The 17,690-nt window shown below is 40.9% G+C and overlaps 1 protein-coding gene and 1 pseudogene across 1 annotated transcript in view; both read right to left on the reverse strand.

Annotated features, from left to right (window-relative positions):
• The window catches only part of RPA1 (replication protein A1), a 72,179-nt gene that overhangs the window by 18,678 nt on the left and 35,811 nt on the right, over positions 1 to 17,690 (reverse strand). Inside the window, exons 5-8 of the mRNA XM_066263059.1 lie at positions 13,879 to 13,967; positions 4,120 to 4,212; positions 1,638 to 1,770; positions 419 to 521 (exon numbers count right to left, since the gene is read on the reverse strand). Of these exons, the coding sequence (XP_066119156.1) occupies positions 419 to 521; positions 1,638 to 1,770; positions 4,120 to 4,212; positions 13,879 to 13,967 (418 nt within the window). The remainder of the gene's footprint in view (positions 1 to 418; positions 522 to 1,637; positions 1,771 to 4,119; positions 4,213 to 13,878; positions 13,968 to 17,690) is intronic.
• LOC136324831 (ferredoxin-2, mitochondrial-like) lies at positions 12,258 to 12,818 on the reverse strand (annotated as a pseudogene).

The raw sequence follows: 17,690 nt of genomic DNA on the forward strand, positions 1-17,690 counted from the left end.
CAGTCAGAATCCATCTCCCACAAAACCATGCACTCATCAAGGCTGCGGAGTGCCTTCCGCTGCAGCCCAAAGCTCCACTTTGCTCCCAAGCTCACATCACCTCCTACAGCTTCACTAAGCCTGCCTGCAAGTCAGACAGTACCTCTGGGTTCTCCTGTCCATGAGGCTACTTATATATTCAGAAAATGAGTTTCCTCTGCTACAAATAATGTCGTTTAAGGTCAAGGATATTATTTTTGACCTTGAACCCTCTGTCCCAGATAGCCTCAAAAGACTATGAAAGAGGAAAAACAACAATAACAAATATGGTTCTTTTTGGCCCACTATTGTCCCGACCCCCACCCCCAGACCTGTACAGAGATGAGCCTCTGTTTCTCAGGGTCAACTACTCCTATTGCCCCACTTGCCCAATACTCACACTTTCATCCACTAGCTCTATAGAGAAAAGCTTCCCCTCCCCTCGGGAATTGCTCCAGGTGCGGATCTGACTCTTATTGGTAACACGAGCACATATGGTCCACCTAAAAGCAGACAGGTTATGTTAATATGCAGTCTTCCTTGGGAAAGATCTGAAGGGCTCCCTCACATCTTCCTATAGCATTTCTTAGCTTTTGCAGACTCTATTTTTCAATGTATGCTGTACTTTAATCCACCTAATTAAACCCAAAGCTGACATAAAGGTTTGACAGTTTATAGAATAAGCAAACAGTAAAACATACAGGTTGATTTAACACTAACTCATTCTCCTGTCAAATAAGTAAATTTATAAACTCTCTCTCTTCTCCAAAAAAGCATCACCAAGGCAACAATATCCCCTTAATGAAAGGTTTGATGCTAAAAAATGCAGTAATACCAGCAATTATATTTTGCCACTATGTTCATTATGGGAACTGATACAACTGGTATCAAACTTCTGTCTCATTTCTAACACGCAATGAACCAATACAAGGTTATGGAACACATGGAACACAGTGTTGGTAAGCCACTAAAGCACAACACAAGGAAGCAATATGAACCCAGAAGCCACTAAAAAAGGGGGCACAGGACCCGACGTCCAGTCCTGGCGTCCCTCCTGAATGTAGGTGTTGGGTATATTAGTTACTTCACTTATAATTTCCCAAGGGAACACACCTTCCTTGTATTGCAAAGAATGTAACTGCTAAAATTAATTTCTAATGGAAAAAAGTCATATAAAAGAAATATCTCTTCAGGCTATATTAATGTGTTTAATACAAACAGTACGGATTCTTTGAACCAACTACATCAGAGTAACATTTTTTAGACTAAAAGTTACCTATTTATAGGATGAAAAGATAAATGCCTTCTAAATTAGAACAAATATTTAGTTTTACTCATAAGAATATCAACTGATCTTTAAGCAGGAAATACTTTAAATTTGAAAACGAATGAAGCTTACTAGGCTAGGGCAGACTGCTCCTTTGTTTTGACCATTCTTATCTGAGAAGTTAAAAAGTTGTCACAATTTGTACATTTTTGCCCCTCAGGGAAAAAAACCACAAAAAAGAACCCCATTTTATATGTGGTAACAGATCACATATAAATAGGACAAGAGCTCACAGTAACCTCTGACACTATTTTGTCGGTACAACCTGAACTTGCTCAAGGGAGTGACTCACTTGGACTGGTAAGGGGTGAGGCTGGCAATGGGTACCACCTTGGCCTGGGAAGCCCCCGAACTATTCACTAGGCTGGCACCTCCAGCTTTTCCAAATGTCTTTGAGGCACCAAACGCCTTAGATACAGTGGAACCTTGAAAAACAAGCATAAGGAAGAACAATCATTTTATTTAAATTAACTCTCAATTACTGAGGTGTCACCGGTGAAATCATAACAAAACGAGAGGCAAGGTTTTTCCTTTTTAGCAATCAAGAATAGGTCATTAAAGCTCCTCTGCAGTTTCTGAAAAGCTTCAACCTCAAAATTCAGAAAATACACTTTAGTCCAGTGATTTCTTATCTTCTGTCTCCAAGTATTTCTGCACAATGGAATTTGGCTAGAAGTAGAAATCTACCATTATTCAGCATTTATTTATTGAGTTTCCACAGCATGTACCAAACTATTCTAGGTATTTGTAGCACTTAGTAAAAATACACAAAAACTGTCCCAGATCTTAAAATTTTCTATTCTAACTGCAGAGCTGAGAGACAGCTACATAGACAATAGGATTAATTACCTCAAGATTATGCAAAGAAGCACATGTGCTGTGTAGAGTATAAGTGTGTGTATACTCTCCAATTATGTAAAACACACACACCAATCCAATTCTCAAGCCAGGTGCTTCCCCTCAATACACTGTCCAGTATTTTTTCTGATGTATGTTTAGGGTACATGAACAGGTTTTTAAAAATTAAATAGTAATATAAGCCAAAGACAGACAACTAAGAAAATAAATCTGTGGGAGGTGAGATAAGAATAACATATTAAACAGCCTGACCAGTGGTGGTGCAGTGGATAGAGCGCTGACCTGGGATGCTGAGGACCCAGGTTCAAAATTCTGAGGTTGCTGGCTTAAGTGCAGATCCACATGATCCCACGGTCACTGGCTCAGCTTGAGTCTCCCCCATCCTCTTGTCAAGGCATGTATGAAAAGCAATCAATGAACAACTAAATTGCTGCAAATATGAGTTGATGCTTCTCATCTCTCTCTCTCTTAAAAAGAAAGAATAAAAGAATGACACACTACTAATTGTGTTTCAGCCGAAGGAGTGACTTATTTGATTATTTACCATTTTAGGTGATCTATTCCACCACCTCCCTTCAGCGGTAGATAATTTGAGAGTTGTGTAGTATGAATAGATTTTGCAAGGTAGATAAAAACATCAAAGACCAATGGGGAAAAAGTCCTATGTCTAGAAAGTTTTATGGAAACATTACTAACGTCATAACTTTGTCTTTTTTAGAATCTCAGCATTGAAAAATAGAAACTAGTCGTTGAGAGGTGGACAGGAGGCGGTGTATGTGAAGCTGTGACAGAACAATGGCTCTCTAAAGATAAATCCAACCAAACGCTACCATCATGAGTTTCAGCAGTGGTTCCTAAAGTAAAGGCCGAGGAGACGAAATGATTCCATTACAGCCTCGCAGACCCACTGCAGAGAAAGTTAAAAAAAAAATTCCTTCCTTCCTCCCTCCCTCCCTCCCTTCCCTTCCTGCCTCCCTTCTCCTTCCTTCCTTCCTTCCCTCTCCTTCCTTCCCTCTCCTTCCTTCCCTCTCCTCCCTCCCTCCCTCCCTCCCTCCCTTCCTTCCTTCCTTCCTTCCTTCCTTCCTTCCTTCCTTCCTTCCTTCCTTCCTTCCTTCCTTCCTTCCTTTTTTTTCTTCTTTCTTTCAAGTGAGAAAGGGACAAGAGACAGACACACAGACAGGAAGGGAGAGAGATGAGAAGCATCAACTCATAGTTGCGACACCTTAGTTGTTCATTGATTGCTTTCTTATATATGCCTTGACCAGGGGCTACAGCAGAGCAAGTGACCTTGCTCAAGGCAGCGACCTTAGGCTCCAGCCAACAACCATGGGGTCATGTCTATGGTCCCATGCTCAAGCCAGTGATACCAAGCTCTAGCCAGCAACCCCGCACTCAAGCTAGTGAGCCCATGCTCAGGCTGGCACCCTCAGGGCTTCAAACCAGGGTACTCAGTGTACCAGGCTGACACTCTATCCACTGTGCCATCACCTGATCAGGTGAAACTACTTCTCATCCATGAGATGGAGAAGCAAATCAATGCTCAATATAAATGACACTGTCTTTAAGCTAAGATAAATACTCAAGAGCCCAAAATGGGAAACTTGGAGAGAGACAAGTCAAATTTAATGAGCAGATCCTAGATAGTGGAAACGCTAGACTTTAAAAGCTAAGTCAAGGGGATGTAAGGTCTAAGACGTGAGAAACTACCAGAAAATAGTATATCATTCCAATAAAAAATGGCATATTAAGTATCTTTAATCATTTTTTTTAATCACATACTTGGCAATAAGAACTGGACTTAAGCAACTGTCATGACTGGCTTCTGAACACACTCGTTAGGCCCAGATTAAATTTCAAAACCTGATTCAAAAGCCTGATACATATAATGAGCACGGACACTCGTGTGGCAGCCTTACCCACTCCTGAGCCCCCATTCTGCTGCTGGGGCTTGCTGGCTGGTGGACTGGCTGCCGAGACTGGAGAGGGAACCACCTGCTGCTGTCCGTGTCCTGAGGATCAAAAGAGAAAGACCATTCTGGTGGAAATAATTTGGGTTAAAAGATTTAAACTTGCCCTGGCCGGTTGGCTCAGTGGTAGAGCATCGGCCTGGCGTGCAGAAGTCCCAGGTTCGATTCCCGGCCAGGGCACACAGGAGAAGCACCCATCTGCTTCTCCACCCCTCCCCCTCCCCTTCCTCTCTGTCTCTCTCTTCCCCTCCCACAGCGGAGGCTCCATTGGAGCAAAGGTGGCCCAGGCGCTGGGGATGGCTCCTCAGCCTCTGCCCCAGGCGCTAGAGTGGCTCTGGTCCCAACAGAGCGATGCTCTGGAGGGGCAGAGCATCGCCCCCTGGTGGGCATGCCGGGTGGATCCCGGTCGGGCGCACGCGGGAGTCTGTCTGACTGTCTCTCCCCGTTTCCAGCTTCAGAAAAATACAAAAAAAAAAGCAAAAAAAAAAAAAAAAGATTTAAACTTAAGTAGAAGTAATATTCTGAGAAAATATGCAATTCTGATTTTGTTGAAGACTCTCATGGGTCAGAATTCATGCTGCGGCAGTCAACAGCATGCTGTGAACTTGCTAGGGGTCCACTGCTGTTTTCAGTACTTAAAAGGTTGCCTCCATTTACCTTTTACCCGCTTATAATTGATAGCTTCCAGTTTTAATGAGGTTTTCCCCAAAAGCTTTGCCTAGTTCTCTTGCATGAACCTGAAGTCAAGTCACCAGGCTGAATCTGTGACAACACAACTATTTCCATAGCAACAAATCGATGTCATCAACAGAACTGTGTGTTCACGGCAGGAACTATTAGAAGAAAAAGCTGGGTGGTAAGAAAAACCTAAAAGCAGTTCAATTGTCTCTGAAGTGCTCCAACTTCAAAGGAAAGGAGACATTCAGAAAGGATTCTGCCTTTTTCCTCCCAAACAAAGCCACCTTATTTTGCAACTGACAGCTGGTAGAAAATAAGAGTTGAAAGAGTCTTAGGTAGTGAAATGCTAGTGAACGTCACAGCAGGAAGGGATGAGAACCGAGTTCAGAAGCAAGTGTGTCAAGGAAACATGAAGATTAAAAGGAAAAGAGGGGAAGTGAACATGGCTCTCAAGCAGAAAATAAGAAATCCCATACCATTAAAGTATTTATTTGCCCCTTATCCTTTCTACAAATGTTTATGAAGACGAAAATGTTAAAAAATAGTAGCAAAACACACCTAATTGAAAAAAAAAATAGATTCACAGAATTTGATTTTACCTTTGTAATTGGCACTAGAAGTACAAGTCAACCTAACCTGGACTGCTCACAAAGAGTGCTTGCCACACATAAGTATAGCTCCAAAGATTGTCCTGGCGTGCCTTAGGAACAAAAATGGTAATCACTGCTGAAAGCTCCCTCCTGCACCCTGTCTCTGCCTTCTTCAACCCCCAGGTTTGTTCCCTCTGGGTTTCCCAGGCTCTAACTCAAACAGGCACATTACACTCTGATGTCACTGCCTTCTGCCGGTTTTAGTCTTAATGGGTACGACTAAATGAGAGCTAACTGTGCCATTAGAGTAAGTAAGATTAATATAGCATAAAATTGAAAAGGTTAAACATAATTGTTGATTTTTTTAGTTCCCAGGGAGAGAAAAATTGAGGCCTTATTTACATAGGGAAAAGAAGAGCACAGATTCTTGAAAATGAATTCTTATGTTCACGTTAGCTTTTTCACTATCTCTGAATTTACAAAGTGTCAAAGAAACTGAATGAGAGAATTGCTCTTCTTTGATCATGTGTCTTGTGAAGAAACATTTTGAAATTCTACAGTGAACTTTTTTTAAAATCAGCAGGAAAAACATGAGTTGCTTGGTAAACAGCATTAGGGAGTAATGGTTGGGAAAAATTGTATTTTTTCCTGCTTCATAAAACATACCTGAAAGAATGAAAAGACTTAAACAGTCATAAAAATATACAAACCCCTGCTCTGCCCCACCCTCGCTCCTCACTCTCTTCCACTGTCTCAACTATACAAACTGTGAAGTCCTTTTCTCATTACCATGCTTGCCTCTTCAAACAGCCTGTTACACAGGACATGGTCATAGCATCATGCTAACTCTTTTTTTTTTTTTGTGAGAGAGGGACAAACAGACAGGAAGGGAGAGAGATGAGAAGCATGAACTCATAGTTGTGACACCTTAGTTGTTTACTGATTGCTTTTTCCTATATGACTTGATCAGGGAATGGGGGGCCTCCAGCTGAGCCAATGACCTCTTGCTCAAGACAGTGACCACATGGTTGGTCATGTCTATGATCCCATACTCAAGCCTGCGACCTTGGGGTTTCAAACCTGGGTCTTCAGTGTCCCAGGTTGACACTCTATCCAGTGTGCCACCACCAGGTCAGGCTCATGCTGATCTCTTACCTTTAATTTCTACCTAAATGTAATTAACCTTTGAGGTACCTACAGTAGTCAATTTCAGAGACAGAAGGCAAAATAGTGGTTATGGGGAGTTACTGTTTCATGGGTGCAGTTTCCGTATGGGATGATCAAAGAGTTCTGAAGTGGTGATGGTGACCTAACAACGTGAATGTATTTAAATGCCACTAAACTGTACACTTAAAAAAGGGTCAGGTATAAACTTTGTTATGTGTATTTTACCACAAATTTTTAAAAATTTTCAATTTATTGATTTTAGTGAGAGATGAATAGAGAAAGACAGAAATATTGATCTGTTCCTGTATGGGCCCTGACCGGGGATTAAACTCATAAACACTGTGCTTTGGGACGATGCTCTAACCAACTGAGCCCTCTGGCCAAGGTCACAATTTTAAAACAAATTATCTACTGCCTGACCAGGTGGTGGTGCAGTGGATAGAGCTTCTGACTGGGAAACAGAAGATGCAGGTTCGAAACCCCAAGGTCACCAGCTTGAGCGTGGGCTCATCCAGTTTGAATACAGGGTCGCTGGTTTGAGCAAGGGGTCACTCGCTCTGCTATAGCCCCCCCAGTCAAGGCACATACGAGAAAGCAATCAATGAACTAAAGTGAACTAACTAAAGCAATCAATGAACTAACACACACACACACACACACAAAATTTACTTATTCTAAGATTAATATTTTTTGACATTTAACATGAATTAAAATTAATGTTATAATTTCCTTTCAGTAGTACATAATATAATGGTAGAGTCTTATAATCATTGGATTCTTAGATTCAATGAAATTGACATTAATAATAGATACCACTTTTTAAGTGCTTACTATGCACTAGGTACAAGATTAAGTGACATATTCTATTTAATCTTCAACCTTGTGATATAGATAGTATTATTACACCCATTTAACAGATAAGAAAACTGGGGGACAGGGGTCAAGTAACTTGCTCAAAGTCACACAGCTGGAGAAGAAGCAAAACATCATCTTAAACCCGGGTTTGTCTGACTAGATCCATTTGCTTCACTACGTGGTTAATTTTTCATTGTAAGCAACCAATTCTGGCAGCCAAAACTTCAATTACATAGAATATAACTAATAACCCTAATGTCTGGTAGCTAAGAAAAGTGACTAATCCACTTATCAGAGCAATCATCAACTCCTGCTTTGGACTACATTTGAAAATCTGGCACAGGACACAAGGGACAGTCTCAAAGTTAAATGGATGGTAAGAGTCCCGGTGCATTTTAAATAGTAGCAATTGCCCTCCAATGTAATGCACTGCAACATGGCCGCTGACCACAAGACCTGTAAGAAATTAGTCTATAGCTAAATAAAAACCTTTCTAAAACTTAAAATCATACCCCAAAGTAGAAATGCATAGACCCAACTTCTGAGAATCTTCTGTTTTGTGACACCTGCGTATCAAACCATTTCAGCAGAAGGGTCAAGGTCATAATTCTTAGACTCTCTTTCTTGTTCTATGCAAGTTTCACATCCCTGGCTCTGACCCAGGAGGAAAATAGGATATGGGCTATTTAAGAGCAGACTCTAGCTCCTCAAGTTACGTGCACTCACACCTATCATTTTTATTATCATTACAATGGTAAGTGACCCACCAGCTAATAAAAATTAGGTAACATAGGATGGAGTACACAGAGTGACAAAAACTCAATTTCTTCCAGCAGCAAGTGCTTTCTTAACAACAGCTACAAAGAATATAAAGGAGATAGTTCTAACCAATAGTTCTCATTTCCTATTGGAAGAAGACAGACAGAATAGGCAGAAAATAATTCCAACTAATAATGAGTAATACCACTAAGTATCATGTAAGAAACTTAAGTTTAAGTAAAATATTATGGTTAGAGATAATGTAGGTACATAGAACTAATATACGTACTGACAAAAATATATAGTGGTTAGTATGGGGGATTTAAAATAATCCAACCCAGTATTGTATGAAACGAGAATTGTGTTAGAAGTTTCACCTTTTTGAAAATTCTATAAGTATCTTTATTTGATATAGTACTAATACCATAGGCCAATTTCAAGGCACATTTTGGAATTCCTCTACCTAATACAGGGCTGGATTTAGTCAATTAATTTAACTGGCACTCAATATGCCCCAGATTCTGGGTTAGGTGCTGGGAGGATACAAACCAAACCTTAGTTCTCTACCCACTAATAACAGAGCTTCCTTGCTCTGATAAGACTAATTATAATAAACTCTCTAATTGTTTAATAGACAATTAGAAAACATTTCTGGGAAATACCCCTGTAAATTAGTAGTCACTGTAACAAAGCTATTTCTAAGCAACAATGTGTTATTGATGCAGTCACAATGAAATTCGATAGCAAATACCCTGAACAGTAAAATCTCTCATCTTCCTGCCACTGAACAGAACCTGAAGAAAGGGAAGAACCACTGGAACTGGATACAGAGACAAAGAAGTTTTTCTCACAGTTCTGTGTTTCTTTTTTATTTTATTTTTTATTTTTGACAGAGACAGAGTCAAAGAGAGGGACAGATAGGGACAGACGGACAGGAAGGGAGAGAGATGAGAAGCCTCAATTCTTTGTTGTGGCTCCTTAATAGTTCATTGACTGCTTCTCTTATGTGCCTTGACTGGGGGACTACAGCAGACCGAGTAACCCCTTGCTCAAGCCAGTGACCTTTTGGGCTCAAGCCAGCAACCATGGGGTCATGTCTATGATCCCACGCTCAAGCCAGTGACCCTTCACTCAAGCTGGTAAACTTCCACTCAAGCCGGATGAGCCCACGCTCAAGCCAGTGACCTCGGGGTTTCGAACCTGAGTCCTCCACGTCCCAGTCCGATGCTCTATCCACTGCTCCACTGCCTGGTCAGGCCCACAGTTTCATTTTTCTAACCCCAAGCAGTATTTATCTTTTAACCCTTTATCTTTATTTCAAATACTTTTGCCCTGACACACAAAATGTCCAAACAACCATTCAGTGAAGTACAACATAAAAAAATATTAGAAATCTGGCCAAAGGTGATTAAGTAGGGCACCATCATCTCTCCCTCGCCTCTACAGCATCCAAAGATTTCAGAGATGCTAAGCATTGCTTTGTCTCAGCTCTCCTTTCTAAAAGCTGAGAATAAGATGAACCAATGTGCTCATTTTAACAAAACTTCACTATTGCAAAACAAATGTGACATTCCAATGTAATACTCTAGCACAGGGGTCCCCAAACTACAGCCCGCTGAGGCCATTTATCCGGCCCCCACCGCACTTCCAGAAGGGGCACTTCTTTCATTGGTGGTCAGTGAGAGGAGCATAGTTCCCATTGAAATACTGGTCAGTTTGTTGATTTAAATTTACTTGTTCTTTATTTTAAATATTGTATTTGTTCCCGTTTTGTTTTTTTACTTTAAAATAAGATATGTGCAATGTGCACAGGGATTTGTTCATATTTTTTTTATAGTCTGGCTCTCCAATAGTCTGAGGGACAGTGAACTGGCCCCCTGTGTAAAAAGTTTGGGGACCCCTGCTCTAGCACTTTACCTGAATAAGCTCCAGCTTTCTGTCTCCAATTTAAAGCACAGAGCAGCATAGAGAATACATACCCACACCGTACCCAAATACCCTACATACAGACTCCTTTAGTGAACTAGGAGACTGAGAAAACTCAAATTCCCAATTATGTGAAAGCGAAGCCCCAAACATCACAAACCAAGAAACTACAACAGTAAGACAAAAGCTGCACAGACAATTTAAATGTAAAAAATAAAATCACACAAGTGCTAGAATAAACTATGGGTGAATGCCTTAACTGTAGAGTAAAGAAGACCTTTCCAACTATGGCTTAAGACCTCAAAGTCATGCCTGATTCGTGGTGGCACAGTAGATAGAGCACTGACCTGGAACGTTGAGGTCCCAGGTTCGAAACCCCCAAGGTCACCAGCTTGAGCATGGGGTCAAAGACATGATCCCAAGGTCACTGGCTTGAGCCCCCACCAAGGCATGTAAGAGAAGCAATCAATGAACAACTAAAGTGAAACAATTACAGTTGATGCTTCTCATCTCCCTTCCTGTCTCTCTCTTTCAAAAAAAACCCCAAAACCTCTGTAACTCAAATTAGAGAAAATGGATCAATCCCCCTACTTTTTAAAGAACTTAGAAATTGAAAAAAAAAAAGACAAACAACCAAAAAACCAAATGAACAACACAATAGTCAGTTCACAAAGAATAAAAGGCCCTTAAATGCTTAAAGGGATGCCCACCTTGCTCAGAATACAACTTAACTACACAAAGACAAATTTTCATCCATCAGATTGGTAAAAATTCATACTCTGTTAATGTTCACAGAGCTTCACACACTGTGAAAAAGCCAGTCTTTTCATGCACTGCTGGTGGGAATACAAAATGATTATCGTTCTGTGGAAGGAACTCCAACCATACCTACCTACCTACATTTTTATCACAGATGCATTTACCCACTGATCCAGCAATCTCATTTCTGGCAATCAAACCCCTTTTGCCCATATAGCTGCATGTATATAAAGTTATTCACTGCAGTAGTATTTTAACAGTGTGTAAACAACTCAAGTATCCATCAAAAAAGGGCTAAATTACAAAGCAGCCACACAAGAGAACACTATAACCATTTAGGCTGAGAGTATTTTTAAAAAGTAGAATAAAACAGAGGCAAGATAGTCTATCCTGTGGTGGTGCAGTAGATAAAGTGTCAACCTGGAATGCTGAGGTCACCAGTTTGAAACCCTGGGCTTGCCCGGTCAAAGCACATACAACAAGCAAGCAGTGAACAACTAAAGTGAAGCAACTATGAGTTGATACTTCTCACTCCTCCCCTCTATAAAATCAATAAATAAAATCTTTAAAAAAAAAAAAGAGGCAAGATAGTGTAGCATCCTGCCTTTTTTGTACTTATTTGTTCATTAAAACTTGTATAATTGTTAAAAATTTAAATATAATTAAGACAACCAGGCAGCTTGCTTGCCTGCCTGCTTGCTTATTTATTTATTTATTTATTTTAGCGAAAGAGACAGACAGACAGGGACAGACAGGAACAGACAGGAAGGGAGATGAGAAGCACCAATTCTTCGTTGTGGCACCTTAGTTGTTCATTTGATTACATTCTCATATGTGCCTTGACTGGGGAGCTCCAGCTGAGCCAGTGACCCCTTGCTCAAGTCAGCGACCACACTATGATCCCACACTCAAGCCAGGGACCTCGCGACAACTTTTTAAATAAACATTACTTGTTGAATAGATAATACAGTTATATGTTTCAAGTTAAAACTACAAAATTATATATTTAGAGAAATCTTACTCCTGCTCGTTTCCTCCCACTGTTCCTACCTATGGCTGCCCCCGTTAGGCAACCAATTTTAGTGGTTTCTTTTCATTCTTCATGTGTTTTTTGGGGTTTTTTCCCCCCGTAAGATGGTTTCAATGTCACTCTACAGTTAGATTCTAACCCTATCTACACCAAATTCTTAGAGGCTTGGTGCATGTATGAGATCTCTCTTAAGCATCTGGCCTTCTCAGCACTTCTGACATCCCTCTTGGGCCTGTCCATGCTCTGGGCCAGGCTGAAAAGTTGGCTATTCCTCCAGTCCCGGCCCTAGGGCCATGGGTGTCTGGGATGGTCAGCTGCCTATGTCAGCACGGCTTGGGGATATGGCAGTCCACACAGAGTTGCTGGTGGTCTTGGGCAGGGTGAATTCAGCCCCTTCCAGCCTGGTGTCAGCATGATCTAGCAGCCCAGCCACGAGTTCTCCCGGAGGAGGGGAGCCACATCCAGCACATCATCCTCCCTCCCATCAGGGGAAGGCAGAAGGTCCAGGTGGTCCGCACTCACATACACGGGGCAGGTAGAGCACACCAGGGAAGCATCACAGACCCTTGTTTTGTCTAAATACCAACAGATACATGTGAACAAGGCAAATGGAGTTTCTGATCTCATTCTCGTGTGATAATGGGGGGACTTAGGGCACCCACTCACATGTCCCGGCATTGCTCAGAGCCACTGGCTTCTTTCTCCGCAGCCACGTGTGAGCCTGTCACCTGGAATTTTCCGGCTTTCACTGGCACGACTACCTCCCCTGATCCCCAAAAGCCCCCAGATCCCCCAAAGCTCCCCCAGGGGCCCTTAGCTACCCATAGCAAGAACCTGGCATTTACTCCACCCCTCCCCACGAAGGCGGCCAGGACAGGCACCATACTTCACGTGTTTTTATTTGACTCGGTGGCAAAGCGGACAAGCTTTCTCCTTTAGTGTGGCCAATAATTGAAGATTCTTTGCCTTCTTCTAGAACAATTATTGTCTCCCTTGTGTAAAGTAAATAAATTTTTATAATTTAATTGTTTTCCTATATATTTTCACAAGAAAATAAAAATCATTATCAAGAGATAATAACTTGAGAGGATTCTGGGAAAACAGCAGCAGAGGAAGCATCAGTCATCTATCTCTCAAGCTCGAATTTGTCCAATGTAAATATTTTGGGGGAGGCCCTGGCCGGTTGGCTCAGTGGTAGAGCGTTGGCCCTGTGTGTGGAGGTCCCAGGTTCAATTCCCGGCCAGGACATGCAGGAGAAGCGCCCATCTGCTTCTCCACCCTTCCCCCTCTCCTTTCTCTTTCTCTCTCTCTTCCCCTCCCACAGCCAAGGCTCCAATGGAGCAAAGTTGGCCTGGGCGCTGAGGATGGCTCCATGGCCTCAGCCTCAGGTGCTAGAATGGCTCTGGCTGGTATGGAGCAATGCCCCAGAGGAGCAGAGCATCGCCCCCTGGTGGGCATGCCGGGTGGATCCCAGTTGGGCGCATGTGGGAGTCTGTCTCTCTGTCTCCCTGCTTCTCACTTCAGAAAAAATAATAAAAAAATATTTTGGGGTAAGCAGCTCTGCGGGATGGAGCCCTTAGCCTGGGGGGTCTGATGCCAAGTCCTGCAGGCAGTGTCAGAACTGAACTGAACTATAGGACTCTCAGCAGGTGTCTACAGAGAATCTGAGAACTGTTTAGTGTGTGAAAACCCTCCCTACATCATGTAAGTCACAGAAATGCCAGAAGTCTGAGTGTTGAGTAAAGAGAAAAAGCAGAGGTTTTTCCTTTGTGGCATCTAACCATCATTTCTTCAGTTCTGAAAAAAAACAAAACTGAAAGGAGGACTCGGTTCCTAGACCCCCAAATCACCAGTTTTATTAGGACTACCAAACCAAACTAAATCTAAGAGGCAGAATTCACGAACTATAAAGAGGTATTCATTTGAGTGCTACAAGCACTTTACCTTCATTATAGGGCACTGGATTGCCAATCTTTAGTCCAACAGCTTCAGCTGATTTCAAAACGTCTAACTCCATCAAAATAACTACTCTCCTACAAAGTCAAAGAAATAGAAACAAGTTAGAAAAAAATAAATTCTGAAGCCCTTCAAATGACAAGCTACTTAAAAAGCTTTCCCCCAATAATCATTTTGATAGAACTATTTCCCTTTGTCAGCTGGTTTTCATTACTGAATTACTCGAGAAATATATGATAGCAATTCCTACATAAATATTTCCCTTAATCTTTCACTGTATCATTATCAAGGCCTTCTATGATTGCAGGATTTTTATTTCCCATCTAGTTCCTTAATTAAAATGCAATGTCCTTACTACATACCATATCTTCAAGGAGCAAATGACATGGTAAGAATTTAGATTATTAAATACAAGACCATGTAGCACAGTAAGAGATGATCTGTTTTCAGAAACATAACACTTATCTAAATTATCTTCCCTGGTGAACACCAATATGACCATAGAGTTTTTAAATATATTATCAAATATAATTGTAATAGAAAAAACAAAACTTTAGATGTAATTAGTATCTAAAAATATAAATACATAGATTTTTTTTTTACCTAATTTTAACTGTGATTAAAATTAAAACCCTGCAATTACTTCCCAAGGGCCAAAGACCAAAAAATAAAACCCCTTCGCATAGCCTACAGGCTCTGTATGGCCTGCCTGGCTAATGTCTCCCCAGCTCATCACACACCAGTTCCCCAAGGATCTCTGCTCTCCAGATACAGGGCCTCGTGTATGCCGCTCTGATTGGGATGACCTTCTCTTATTCTGCATCATCTAATCCTTATTTTTTGGCTTTCATCTCAAATATTACTTCTTCAAGAGACACTCCCTTAATTGTTAGTTTAGATCAGTTTCTGTGTTTTAAATTTTATTTCCTGATTTTAGAGTGAGAGAGAAAAAGAAACATAGATCTGTTCTGGTTATTTATGCATTCATTGCTTGATGCTTGTATGAGTCCTGACCAGGTATTGAACTCGCAGCCTTGTCGTATTGCAACGACACTCTAACCAACTGAGCCACCTAACCAAGGATGAAAATTGTTTGTTTTTAAAAAAACCTGTTGTGTTTCAAAGATTTATACTAATATATTTATAGAGTAATATGTGTGAAATTTGCTTCAAAATTATAGAGAGGAATAAATGTGAAAGGAATAAGACAAAACAAGACTGAATATCAGGTGATAATTTGAAGCTACCTAATGGAACATATGGGAATCATATACCACATTCTTGAATAAAAAGACTATCAAAAACTATATAAATTTGGCCTGACCTGTGGTGGCGCAGTGGATAAAGCGTCGACCTGGAATGCTGAGGTCGCTGGTTCAAAACCCTGGGCTTGCCTGGTCAAGGCACATATGGGAGTTGATGCTTCCTGCTCCTCCCCCTGTTCTCTATCTCTCCATCTCTCTCTCTCTCTCCCCTCTCTCTCTTTAATAAAAATGAATAAATAAAATCTAAAAAAGTAAATAAAAAATTTAAAAAAAACCTATGTAAATTTAATGCAACTCTGTCTTTTTTTACTAACTCTAGAATTCATATGGAAGAATAAACATGGAACTGCTAAGAAAATTGAGGGGGGGAGTAAAGGAAGACATCATCTATAAGTTATTAAAATATTCTACAGATGACACTTTAACTGAAAACATTATGGCAAATAAAATATAATTATCTGTTTTGGTGAGGAGAGGAGAAACTAGAACAACTCATGCATTGCTAGTAGGAATGTAAATTGATGTAGACTCTTTGGAAGACAGTCTGGTGGGCCCTCAAAAAATTAATCATAAAATTACCAGTTGCAACACAATTCTACTGCTAGGTAAGACAGATTATACAAAAAATTGTATAAAAATGTCTATAATCTTTTTTTAGTGAGAGAAAGAGAGAGAGTGAGACAGACAGGAACAGACAGGAAGGGAAAGAGATGAGAAGCATCAATTCTTTGTTGCAGCACTTTAGTTGTTCATTGATTGCTTTCTCATATGTGCCTTGACTGAGGGGCTCCAGCTGAGTCAGTGACCTTGCGCTCAAGCCAGTAACCTGGGGTCATATCTATGATCTCATGCTCAAGCCAGCAACCCCATGCTCAAGCTGGATGAGCCTGTACTCAAGCCAGTGACCTCGGGTTTTCAAACCTGGGTCCTCTGCATCGTAGGCCAAAGCTCTATCCACTCACGCAACCACCTGGTCAGGCGAAAATGTCTCTAATAGTATTCCTAATAGCAAAAATGTGGAAACAACCCAATGTCCAAACAAATGCATAAACAAAATGGGACATATCCATACAATGGAATATCATGTGGCCATAAAAAAGGAATGAAAAACATGTTACAACATAGATGAACCTTGAAAACATTATGCTAAGTGAGTAGAGGCTAGTCTCAACAGACCACGTTATATGATTTCACTGATATGAAATGCCCAGGATAATAAAATCTATACGACAGAAAGTAGATTAGTGACTGTTGCGGACTGGGAGAATGGGGAATCTGGATGATAGCTAGAGGGTTCAGGGTTTACCTGGGGGGGGGGGGGATGAAATATTTTTTTTGGGTGGGGGGATGAAATATTAAATGTGATAATGGCTGCATAAGTAAACATACTAAAAACTTTTTTATACTTTAAATGGATGAGTGTATTATATGTCAATTATACCTCGATAAACCTAGTACCAAAAAAGAGAAAAAAAGGACATAAAACCTTTATGGCACTGACACAGAATAGACAAACAGATCAATGGAAAAGATGACACACTCAGAACAAATTAGATAAATGAAATACCAGTCTCTCTATATCTACTTCTGCCACCAACCATTCTCCACATAACTATCAAAACAATATTTTAGAAACTTTTTAACTTAGATCATACCACTACCACCCAGCTCAAAACCCCACAGCTTTCAATCACACTCAGAATAAAACCTAAATTCTTTACTGGGGCCTATAGGCCCTCCATGATATGTATTATCCATTTGGAAAAAATTAAACTAAATTCCTCCTTCATACCTACATGAAAATAAACTGCAGATGAACTATTTAATTCCATACCATAGACTATGATAAAGTGGGGTAAAATATTTGAAACAGCTAATAAAGAATCAGTATCCCAGATTTATTTATTTATGACAGACAGAGAGAGTCAGAGAGAGGGATAGATAGGGACAGACAGACAGGAATGAAGAGAGATGAGAAGCATCAATTTTTTGTTGTGGCACCTTAGTTGTTGATTGCTTTCTCATATGTGCCTGGTCAGGCAAGGGCGGGGGGTCTTTTTAAATCTGGGATACTGGCCTGACCTGTGGTGGCGCAGTGGATAAAGCATCGACCTGGAAATGCTGAGGTCGCCGGTTCAAAACCCTGGGCTTGCCTGGTCAAGGCACATAAGGGAGTTGATGCTTCCAGCTCCTCCCTTCTTCTCTCTCTCTGTCTCTCTCTCTCTCCTCTCTCTCCCTCTGTCTCTCTCCTCTCTAAAAATGAATAAAAAAAAAAATTAAAATTAAATCTGGGATACTGGCCTTACCAGGTGGTGGCACAGTGGATAGAGTGTCGGACTGGGATGCGGAGGACCCAGGTTTGAGACCCCCAAGGTTGCCAGCTTGAGCACAGGCTCATTTGGTTTGAGCAAAGCTCACTAGCTTGGACCCAAGGTTGTTGGCTTGAGCAAGGGGTTACTCGGTCTGCTGTAGCCTCACAGTCAAGACACATATGAGAAAGCAATCAATGAACAACTAAGGTGTCAAAACGAAAAA

The sequence above is a fragment of the Saccopteryx bilineata genome, chromosome 2 (genome assembly GCF_036850765.1).
Source record: "Saccopteryx bilineata isolate mSacBil1 chromosome 2, mSacBil1_pri_phased_curated, whole genome shotgun sequence".
NCBI lineage: Eukaryota > Metazoa > Chordata > Mammalia > Chiroptera > Emballonuridae > Saccopteryx > Saccopteryx bilineata.